This window comes from Oryzias latipes, chromosome 12 (genome assembly GCF_002234675.1).
Source record: "Oryzias latipes chromosome 12, ASM223467v1".
Classification (NCBI taxonomy): domain Eukaryota; kingdom Metazoa; phylum Chordata; class Actinopteri; order Beloniformes; family Adrianichthyidae; genus Oryzias; species Oryzias latipes.
The window spans coordinates 18,099,838-18,111,477 of record NC_019870.2 but is presented as its reverse complement, the minus strand read 5'-3'; the positions used below and the strand labels follow the sequence as shown (position 1 = coordinate 18,111,477).

Below are 11,640 nucleotides of genomic sequence, written 5' to 3'. Positions count from 1 at the left end.
AGTTTTCACACTTATGCTGCTACAAAGACATTTTGGTTTCGATAAAAGCCATTGAGCGTGCCGTGGATCACAATTCGGTCCATTCTCGCATCCACTTCAAAGGCACCAGCTGAGAGATAAAAACTCCAGGGTCGGCCGTGGCCCCATCAGTTGTGAAAGATTTGGGACTCGGTGATGGGACTTGCAGTGGAGCTCACCTTCCTCCTCCTTGTGGATCTAATCCTGGCGCAGAGGCCCCTCCACGGAATGCTGCATCCCGACGCGCTGCTCCACAGCTCCAGGCGCGCCGCGCAGGATGCTCAGCATCACCAGCCCGGCGCACTGCCGCTCTACATGATGCAGCTCTATCAGACCATGCTGACTGAGGGTCGGGACGCAGCTGTCCAACTCGAGCAAAGCAGCCTCCAGGAGGCTGATTCTGTGACCAGCCTGAACGCTAGAAGTGAGTATTCATCATTGAAATGCTGCTTCATCAACTGACAGGACATTATTTACAAAAATCTAAAGCTCTACTTTTGTTCTTTTCAGGCTGCCAGCAGGTTGGTAACAGATGGTCTGTCACATTTGACATGTCTTCCATGACTGCAAGTGACAACATCCAACAAGCTGAACTCCACATCCATCTGCCTACCTTCTCCCAGTCCTCCATCGCCTTTGTACAGGTCTTTCACTCCAGCAGGAACCGGTGTTTTAACGCACACTGCAAAGAAAACAAGCTTCTCCTCGGTCAGTTTCAAGCTAATCCGAGCTCAATGGCTTCATCCTCCCCATGGAGAGTCTTCAACATGACAGAAATGCTCCTTCTCTGGGTGCAGCCGGTGAAGAGGAGAGCAGAGGATGAAGCTGAAGTGCAGGAAGAGCAGGAGCCAGTCCAGCACCCCACAGCTAATAGGGTCATGATGGTGGTGTTCTCAAGACAGAACCATAACGGCCAACACAAGCCAACGCTGATCCGCACTGCGGAGCATTCCAAATATGTCCAGCTGGAGAGGGAGCGAGTTAGCCCCATGATGAGGAGGCGCAGAGACAAGAGGGAACAACACAGCCTGGAAGGACAATCCAAGAAAAGAGCTGCAAGAAGGGAGAACAAAGGTCCGCTATGCAGAAGAGTGGACATGGCAGTGGACTTTAGAAGGCTTGGATGGAGTGAATGGATTGTGTATCCAAAACGATACAATGCTCATCGCTGTGAGGGGAGCTGTCCCACACCCGTTGATGAGAACTTTAGACCAACTAACCATGCATTCATGCAGGTAAGGCGGAAACGCGACAAGAATGATGTAAACCCTTTGTCTGATTGCAGAATAAATCACTTCTTTTCCTTTTTCTCTCCAGAGTTTGCTGAAGCTTCACCGCCCGGACAAGGTGGCATGTCTTTCCTGCGTGCCCACACGCCTGGCGCCTCTTTCCATGCTGTACTACGAGCACGGGAAGATGGTGATGAGGCATCATGAGGACATGGTAGTAGAGGAATGCGGCTGCCACTGAGTAAAACGCCAGCACCTCCTCAGATGAGAGGAGGGAATCAGGGACTGTAGATCCAGAGACCTGAGCCCATCTGAAGCTCAGTGGATTTATGTACACAGGCACTTCACAGAGAGGACATCCCTCACACTGGACTGCTGCTGAGATGGAAAGTGTGAACATTTGTCACTGATGAATTTTCATCACCAGCCATTAAATAAACATATGCTGTAAGTTCTGAAAGGATGTAGTCATTGACTGAAGCACTACTGTACATCCACGCAAAAACTTTGGTTCCTTTTAACGCCTGAGCATACATGCATCTGAGGAACTGACAAACGCCCAAGTGATATGGGTTTGTTGAGACATACTGATCCAATTGTACAATGAAACAATAAATTATTTCAACTGAACACAGCATTTCTGTCTATTACTATACACAGCTATTAAGCTGCCAACTGACAAATACCTAAATTCTTCATTGAAAGGCTCAGTTGTAAACATTATTGGAGCACACAGGATGTTATTATAGTTCTCTTTTAAATGCTCACATGGAGTTGAAATGATCAGACTGAGCTGCCATTTTTGGCTTATAGTTTAGTTGAGCTACAAAAAGCACAATTTTGTTAAAAACGACCCATAGACTTCAGAGGAAAAAGGGTTGGAGATGAAAAGAGGTCAACAATAATCCCAGCAGATTGATGTTAAATCCACAGTGTTTTAGTACAACTGGGTTTAAACTCAGGGAATAACTCATTTTGATTTGCTGCGTTATTAAATGAAAAACACTATTAATATATATTATTAAATATAGCAGAATACTGACAATGTGGACAGAGCTGAATGTTCCAAGATCAATTATTACACGTGTAATTATAAAAATGGTTTTAAACATGTTCTTGTAGCATTTCTCTGATGATTTAGGACACGTATAGAAGGTTAAGTTTGGAATTGAACTCCTGAGTATTTCTTGTTGTTAATCAGGTGCAGATTAAAAAACAATGTTTGAAAAAAACTTGTAGCAGTGACGTAGGTGTTATAGTCAGAGGGTCACAAGCTTTCTGCTCCGCTCTGCATCCACTTGCAGACAAATAGATCCATGCACGTCTTTGTTTTCCGTCTGAGCTGGAGTCTGGCTCAAAACTGTACCTGGATAGATCCAATATTGCTCACCATTTTTGTTGCAGCGGTAATGTTAGGTTGGGGTTGTGAGAGAATGTAAGCTAGCGGGAAAGAGTTGATGAGCTGCGAGAGCAGGTTTGCTCCACGCCAACAGTCCCACATACAACTCAGAGGTGAATTTTAAATAAATCCCTGCTGCTCTGCAGAATCTATGTCCTAGAAAACAGTTTTTTTGATTATAGCAAAAAACAGAAAAATCATTATTAAATGTTCACTGGGAACATTTTTAAAATAGATCAAAAGATGATCAAAGGGGGACTTTAACCACAAATTGATGACAATTAAAGTGTCTTTGGATATTTCTTTTTAGGCTGAACAAATGCTGGTTAAATCCACTTCAACTGCATTTAAATGCATGACTATAAACATTCTTGTGGCAGAAAACTAAATGACTATACAATAATCAATTTAGCCAAAAAACTAACAACTCTCTTTAGAGTCAGAGCAAACAAATGTGAAAGGAAAACAATGAAAAATAAACACTTCTGTTGAAAATTGAACATTAGCATGTTATTAAAAGTCAGATAATCAGACAAATCAAAACCACAGACAACTCGGATGTATTTGGGAGCAATAACACTTTCTTTGAGTGTTAAAAAAAAGTCTAAGACACGTTTGCAAAAACTGTTTTAATGATTGCAATCATTCTAGATAAAATTGGAATCAATAAATTAGAATATTTTTAACTCTGTGGTTAAAAAAATGTTTGGTGCCACCATGTGGCCAAACGTAGTTATTGCAAATAGCAACTTTTCTCTACATGTTTCCCCTTAAAGCTGATAAACATTTTTTTAGATGAAAACTGCCCTTACTTGTCATATGTCTAACAACGTGACATCAAAGTGAATAGGGCCATGCATCAGTTAAGGTTGTGTTATAGAAGTACATCATTATAAATCATGGTGAGCTCCACAAAAAACAAGTTCAAAACAAATCTTAATAAGCGTATAAGACTTTGTCAAATCAACTAAAATGCATTTTTTCTGTAGGAAACTAGAGCTGTGGAGATGATGGGATCACTTCTGTCCTTGAATCCTTTTAAATGTCCATTTCAAACTGGGCATCCTCACCTACAAAATAAATAAAAAACAGTCAATAAAAGAACTGTAAGCCACTGCAGCCTTCATCCAGCCACATGTACCTTCTTCTGTCTGCACGTCAGTGTCGTGGTTGTTGGTGGTGGGGGCCTCGACGGGATTTTTAGTGTCGTGGGAGGAGTCGGAGTTAAGGGGCCTTGTGACTCCTGGAATATCAGGGAGGTTATTGGGAGGTGTTCGAGCCAGAGGAGATGTCCTGCACTGCAGGAGGAACTTCCTTTCGTAGATGATTCTTGTTCCTGCAGCAAAGGCATTAAAGTTACCTTTTCAGAATAAAACACTATGCCCCGTGTCAAATATTAACAGGATAAAACAAATGTATTAAAAAAATGATCATCATCTTTCACTAAATTTATTTCAAGTTCAAGAAAGTAGCAGTTAAAAAAATCCTATTAGACAGATAATAGTTTAAAAATCTGATTTATTTTACCTCATAAGTGCAACTGAGGAGGCTTCTTGTTTATTATTATAAGGTTATAGTTTGAGAGTCCCTGTAAGGAGCTATGCCAATCAACTTCAGAGAAAAACCTTCAAAAATAGGGTACAGATGAATAAAAGCCTAATAAGTTTCAGAATAAAATGTGCTGTGTGCCAAAATGAGAAAAAAAAAACAAAAAAACATGCAAAACAAGAAAACCACAAGCAGTTTACAACAAACAAAGCTCCTCATATGAGCTGCAGAAATTTCTAGAAGAACTTTGGAAACAGGTGCTCAAAAGAAAAGAAGTCCTGTGAGCCAAATATATAAGAATCTGTACAGATACACTATAGAAGAACAAAAACCCAAATTGCAGGTTTTGTCTGAGCATCAAATTCAATTTTTTGAACATTTCCACAAAGGATTCGTGTTCAAACCTCGATTTTGGGTCATGGTTTTGTACAAAACAACACCAAAAAACAAACATAACAAAAAATGAATCACAGTGATGTGAAACCTTTCCATTGGGTCATTTATAATAAAAACTTCTTAAATCGAGCACAACATGTTTGATACTTCCAACATAAACACACTGGGATGCAGTGATTCATTTTTTGGTGTAACAGAGAGGTCAGCAAGCCTGAAGTCCCACCCTGAGCTACATGTGGCTCCTTTACCCCTCCAAGGAGGCTCTTTGGTTTTGGAAAAAAAAAGAATCAGAATAAGTTGGATAAACAATGGGTTTGTAGTTTTGGTTAATTTGATAATTGAGTTCTGTGTTTAAATTTTTTACTTGTCAGATAAGCTAAAACGTTGGTAAAAGGTTAAATCTGTATTGCAAGAATTAGCTTAAAGCACATTTTGCTCAAAAACAGCATCTACTAGCTGTTAAAGGGCATTCATTCATTGGTTTATCTTGTATTCCGTTTTGTCCCTTTCGGGGTCACGGGGCTGCTGGAGCCTATCCCGGCCACTTGTGGGCGAAGGAAGGGGACGCCCTGGACAGGTCTCCAGTCTGTCGCAGGGTAGAATGTCCGCAATCACACACCCATTCACTCTCACACTCACACCTAGGGACAATATAGAGTTGCCAATTGACCTATGAAGCATGTTTTTGGACGGTGGGAGGAAACCGGAGATTCTGGAGAGAACCCACGCATGCACGGGGAGAACATGCAAACTCCACACAGAAAGGCCCCCCCATTGAGGTTGTGTTTTTCGTGTCGGGACTTGAACCGGGGGCCTTCTTGCTGTGAGAAAAGGGGGCTAACCACTGCCCCACCATCCCTTTAAAAGGGCAAAATTGCTAAAGTTTTTAATAACACATGTTTTTCCTTAAATTGCAAAAAGAGGAAAAGGATGACAGGGCTCCAAAGCCATGACAGAAAATTCTATGTCCGATTTGGTTTACTTGCATTTTTTTCTTCTAGTAAATCTGCTGCAGCAGGAGGATCTGATTTGACAGATTTACAGATTTATTTTTGAACAGAAAAACTTGAATAAAGTGTATTTTTCTGAATAATAAAGTGGGACTTTGCAGCTTTTGGCCTTTAAGAAACTGGACCAAACGGCGCTTTTGGCTTTAAAGGTTGTAACACATGGTTGGGTCTGAACTGAGGATTGTGGCATCAGTAATTACCACCTTTAAAACTTTAAACACCCCCCCCCCCCCCACCAATGTCTGACTGTATACATGTTAAGTGGGTCCCTGAACATTAACGTCGTCTTGTATCAACCACCCCCCCGCGCTTTATCAGTTCCAACTTCTACACCTGGTAATGTTACAGAACACTGTATCAGTTACCATGAACACATGCGTCGGGATGACGTTTCTTCACAGAAACCCAGGGGAATCGTACGGTGGGCCTGAAGTGCAACCCACAGCAGGAAGTCGCTCAACGTAAAAACATATTATAGATCACAAAGACGGTTAAAGAAGGAAAATAACAAAATAAAAAATCCTTTAGAACTCAAAACAAAATTCCTGAGACCAAAAGAACTCGATGAGCACTGAACGAAAATGAAACATTTTGGAAAACAAAAGTAATTTCCAGAAATCAAAATGAAATGTTAAAAAATGAAACACAAGAAAAACAGAGAAGGTAGGTACCAAGGGGTATCATTGATTGGCTGAGTCTTTTCAATCTGCAAATTTATAATAGTTTTATGATTAGCACAGAGCATGCGGTATGGCTTCATGCAAACTTACTTCTTTTTTCTGAAATGTTTCTTTAATATTTTGTTTCATTATTTTTGGAATTCTGCTGCGGTTCCCGGAATTTAGTTTTGATTTCTAAATATATTCTCAAGTTTATCTGTTTAGCCTTTTTGATTTGTCGTTGTGATTTTTTAAAATGTTTTTTGTGATTTGTTGGTTTGATTTGCACTTCAGGGCCACCGTACTCCCACCAGCATGCTGGGACTCTCCCAAGCCTCCAGTCTAACACCATGCTGGCTTGTTTTATTTCAATCTATTTTTCCCCTCCTGTGCTCTAAAAACTTAGACATGTCCCTGTTCGGTTTTCACACTAAGTTCATGTGTTTATTGAATGACCACATGGAGCCAGTGAACGTGGGGCTACAGGTCAGCTGGGATGGCTGTAAATAACAAGCGGCGACCTTTGTCCGACACAAGCACGAGGCTTCTCCTGTTGACACTCGATCTTTAGCTATACTGATATTCACTTAATATTTTTTCTTACCTCCTGGTGTGGTGCTGAAGAGCGTTCCTCCCGGGGTAGTGGAGTATTCGTGGGGCATGTGCGCAGCATCGTGGATGGCCACGCGCCTGACAGCCGGGATCTCCAGGCTCGTGGTGGTCTGGCCTCCCGCTGACATGTCGCTCAGCAGCGCCTGTTTGACCCGCTTGCTAACCGCAGATTGTACCGCGCCGTGTTCCTCAGGACGCAGTTAACCCCACAAAACGTTGCTTTATTTCTAACACGTGTTCAGAGAGCCCGAAAACAATTTGAAGTGGGAGGACGTGGAAATCGTCACGTGGGATGAGGAGCGCTGGTTGGCTAAAAGTAGGGGGCGTCAAAGACATGGAAGTTGTAGTTTATTCAGAAACTTTTACACTTTAGTTTTATACATTTAAAATAGTTTATAAAACGTATATTTGGCATTTTAAATGTATATGCACGTCACACATCTCACTCCCTCATCTTGGTAAAACCATTGATATTAAAAGGGATAAATATCCAACTAACAGGAAAAGGAAAGCAGTTGGAATCAAGACAAAAGAGGGAAAATTTATGGAATGAAATTAATTTTTAATTTTTTTTGACACAGTGTGGTTGCTGGCGGCGTTGAACACAGTCTGGTTGCTGGTGGCTATCTCTTTTTTTGTGACATATTTATGGTTAAACACTATAAAGTCTCTATAAACTATAAACTCTACACTATAAACCCTCCTCTTTTGTTATCCGTTCTTGAGACCAGCAGCTGCAGAGTTAGAGAGTTTTTTCTCTTTTTCTTATGTTTTTGAGAATATTGTTTCCCCCTCCCCCATGTCACGTTAGCACCAAAAATGGAAAATGAGGGTCCCTCTACTCACTTCAACTACAAGGTAGAAATGTTGCTAAGAGTGTGTCCCACCAGACACACAGTCATTAATGTTGAAGACAAAGTCATTATTTGAGCTCTTCATATAACCATCAATTGAAAATGTTGTACTTGAAATGATCATTTTAAAGGGGAGGCATGTATAGTTGGAAAGACTTGGATGTGATCAATTCACAAGCCTACATTGGCTTAATCGTTTTGAAGTTCACAAGTCAAACTGTTTCCCACATGCCCACACCACAAGAAGTAGATGAGATGTCTGGTCCGTTTGAAAAGAGGAGGGAAAGTGCCAGCTCACTTCACGTCATCAAGTTGTATTTTACATCAACAGAACTTAGAAATTGATTCTTTTTTTGATTAACTGATTATTTTACAATCAGACAAGTAATGATCTAAAAAATTGAATCAGAAGACACAAGTTGTGTGTCACCCTAGCCTAGCCCATAATAACAAATCCAATGAAAAAGTCTAACAGCATTTGTGGACTAGATTTCTTATTTCACAACAATATAAATATTTAGGTAATGACTAAAGGTCTCTTGAATTACTTTTTAGATTAAGTAAGCATAGTTTCTGATTGACTGAACACACCTGATCCAGGTGACCAGCAATTACAGCAGCGGGATCCTCACGAGGATCAGGGTTAGAGACCACTGAAGGTTCAAGCAGATTCACTGTCACGTGTGTTCAGATTTTCGTGGGGCAGCAAGCTCCTCTCTCAGTCTCTGGCGGCTCAGAGTCTGAGTGGAGCCACAAAGAGAGCAGCTCAGAACCCCATGTTATAAGAAAAGGGGTACGATACCGTGGGGTTTTTGTTTAGACATTTTTTTCTCCTTTTTTCTCTAACAGAAGTTTAATAATGTTAGTAAAAAATAAAATAAAAAAACAACAAAAAAGGGGGCACAAGGGCACTTTTGAATACAAGACTAGAAGGACAGGTGCTTGAGAATCCTTAGGGGCCAATGTGTGTACATGTCTGCCAAAAAGGATATCGCAGGTTGAAAAAATGGATGGATAGATTATCTAATGATGCATTAGATAATGCCATAGATAATTTTGGACAAAAATGCTATTATACTTCTGCACAAATAAAACAATTACAAATAAAAACATTATGTCTAAGTCTAAAAATGTTTGGAAAAAAAACTTTAGAACAAGATCTTTCCAACAATTAGGTAAAAAGTCTAAAAGTCATTATTGTGTTGCTGTTTCAGTGGATCCGATCAGAGTTGTGGACAGAAGACTTCCAGCCTTAGTCGGATCGATGAAAAGGAAAGCCTCAACTGAAGAGAAACCTGATAAAAAAAAGGGGAGGAGGATCACCAAGGCATGTAAATGTTTAATCTTTTTTAATTTACATAAAAAACCAACTGGAGCCTATCCTCAGCCACCATATGGCAAGGGCTGTCTACAAAAAAAGAAAAATAGGTTCAACCCGACTTTGCACAACAGTGACTGGGATATGTTCCAACAACCCATGACCCCAAGATGAACTAAAAACTATATAATGCCCTGGATTTTAAAAGCAATTCCGACACCATGCATTGTGGTTTATATTCGCCAATCCAGTGAGCATCGATGCACACTGGTTTTTTGCAGGGACTTCTGGGAAAATCTTTTTTTTATTCACTATACATTTGACCCTATAAAAATCAGCAATTCACTTTTTAAATATACCATCCATTCATCCATACATTTTCTATTATTCTTCTAAAATCACAGAGTTGCTGGAGCCTATCCCAGCAACTGTTGTGTAAAGGTGGGTACACTTTAGTATTTATTTACAGTTAAGGTTTTTTGCAGGCAAGTTGTATGGTTGAACGGTCTTCCTTGTCCTTACCCAACATGGCTGGAATGGCTCCAGCAACCCTGTGACCCTGGAAGGAAAGAAGTGGGTTTGGAAAGTGAATTGAAGAATGAAAATGTTGTTGTCCTCGTTAGGGGTGGTGGAGGCTGGAGGGTGTATTTGTTTTGGCATCTTGCTATTATCACACTGAATGTGATTTGCATTGTAGATCGCGTTTCAGTATTAGGACAATATTTGGACCTGATTTGAGGTCCTGGGGTGTAATCTGAGCGTCGCGGAGCAATTCTCTAGTGGCAAAGGGTTTCAGTCAGCTCAGTGACAAAAAGTTTGCTTTACAGCACATTGTTGCCAGAGTTGAAATATATGAACTTTGGTGTAGCTTTGCATTGAGTCATCCGATCAGGAACTAAAGCTTTGGTATGTGCGTGTTGATATTATCTGTGTCCGCTGATGCTGGCCATTTATGGTTCTCTTGAACACTATGATATTTTAATTATATGGAGACCATAATAAAAATGGTCACTAATTTTATTTGGCAAACTGGGTCTTTGGACAGACTTATTACCAGGCTAGCTAGTAATCAGAGAACGTTTAACTTACTATTAACGTTTGAATTAAACCTAATAACACTAAGTTGATTAGTAGGCTACTAGAAGTTTGAAGCTGGGGAAAGTATGGTGCACCAGGGTTCTGTCCTCTATTCTCATCTACTTCTTCTCTCCTCCTCTCGTCTGTTCTTAATAATTTATTTATCATTCAGTTCTCCATGCCTCTGTTTGGTGCAGTGCGATTCATGCATTGTCCCTCTTTGTGATTCCAGATTCCAGTTGGCTCGTCCGTGTTCCTGTACCTGACAGTGAACCTCGTCTTTGGCTCATCCCTGCTCCTACACTTGGTTGTGGACCCCACCTCTGGCTCATCTTGCGCCCCCTGCCATACCCCAACTCATTTGGGTGAAGCCCATCTGATGGACTATTTAAGCATGCAGTTGTAGAGTTAGATCCACCAAATCTTCTTTAAAGGTTCTGGTGCATCGCTCTCCGTCCTGGGGAGGATTCCTCCTTCATGTGGACACCCCTGAGGTTTCTTCTTTGTTTTGTTTTTTCAGAATCTGTTTTTTTTAGGAGTTTTTCCTTACTGAGAAGGAGGGTCCAAGGCAGTGCTTCTCAATATTTTTTTGCAAGGCCCCCCCTAGGAAAAAGAAAATGTTTTGCGCCCCCTTAACCCCCCACACACTCTCTGCGGTGACAATATATAGGTTAGGTTAATATCTATAACAAATTGTGTAAGTATACCTAAAATTGTATCATTTAACATTAACTAAAGAAAACAGCAATATAAATCCATTTTCCACAAACATTAGCTTTATTTTGCCACAGAAACCCTGTTATGGTCTAAAACAGAAAAGAAGCTTAAAGTGCCTGAAATAAAAAATCTGTCATTCCTTATTTAAACTAGAAACATTTTGACCAACTGAACCATTTGATGCTGAGAAAAATAATTCAATCAATAAATAATATTAAATTTAAATTGATCTGAAACATTAACACAGCAGCACCAATATATTTAACTTTTTTAGTCTGAAGAAATAGCTAAAAAACATTGAGCTGATTTTTTTTTTCAAAATGATCGATTGTTTATTTGACTTGTTTTTATTGATTTATTTCAAGCATTGTAGTCAAAGTAATAAAAATTTACACATATTTATTAAATTCATTACAGAAATGATGAAATGCATGGATTAAAAAGATAGAAAATAAAACAAAAACGTCACTTAAATCACATTTGCTTAGTTAAATATAGTGATCATTAACTAAAGTACAAGTAGAGCTGTCACGGTGCCCTCCTCCTCATCAGCTCCACCTGATGCCTCCAGCTGCGCCTCCTCATCCTCATCAGCCGGCAGCCTCTTAAGGAGACGACGGACCTGTAACTGACGCTAGTTCGTTGTACTCCTACGGTGCATCTCCTGGCCTCACCTTGATTCTCGCCCTTGCCTGGTTCATGCTCTCGACTAATAGCTTTGTCTTTGCATTCACTCCAGGACCTCGCCTTCCAGTGGAACTTACCCGATTACGGTTCATCTCTCGCCGTCTCACTCTGACGAT

At 40.4% G+C, this 11,640-nt stretch overlaps 2 protein-coding genes across 2 annotated transcripts; one reads left to right on the top strand and one right to left on the bottom strand.

Annotated features, from left to right (window-relative positions):
- The first annotated feature begins 124 nt into the window (after window positions 1-124).
- Window positions 125-1,875, top strand: LOC100125479 (nodal homolog). Its single transcript, XM_004074988.3, has 3 exons — window positions 125-442; window positions 529-1,253; window positions 1,336-1,875. Exons 1-3 carry the CDS (start codon window positions 175-177, stop codon window positions 1,486-1,488), a joined length of 1,146 nt encoding a protein of 381 aa, XP_004075036.1. The 5' UTR covers window positions 125-174; the 3' UTR covers window positions 1,489-1,875.
- A 1,381-nt stretch (window positions 1,876-3,256) lies between these two features.
- LOC101165490 (eukaryotic translation initiation factor 4E-binding protein 2) lies at window positions 3,257-7,154 on the bottom strand. Its single transcript, XM_004074860.4, has 3 exons — window positions 6,864-7,154; window positions 3,788-3,982; window positions 3,257-3,716 (listed from the first exon to the last, which is right to left on the bottom strand). Exons 1-3 carry the CDS (start codon window positions 6,997-6,999, stop codon window positions 3,685-3,687), a joined length of 363 nt encoding a protein of 120 aa, XP_004074908.1. The 5' UTR covers window positions 7,000-7,154; the 3' UTR covers window positions 3,257-3,684.
- Between the last annotated feature and the right edge of the window lie 4,486 nt (window positions 7,155-11,640).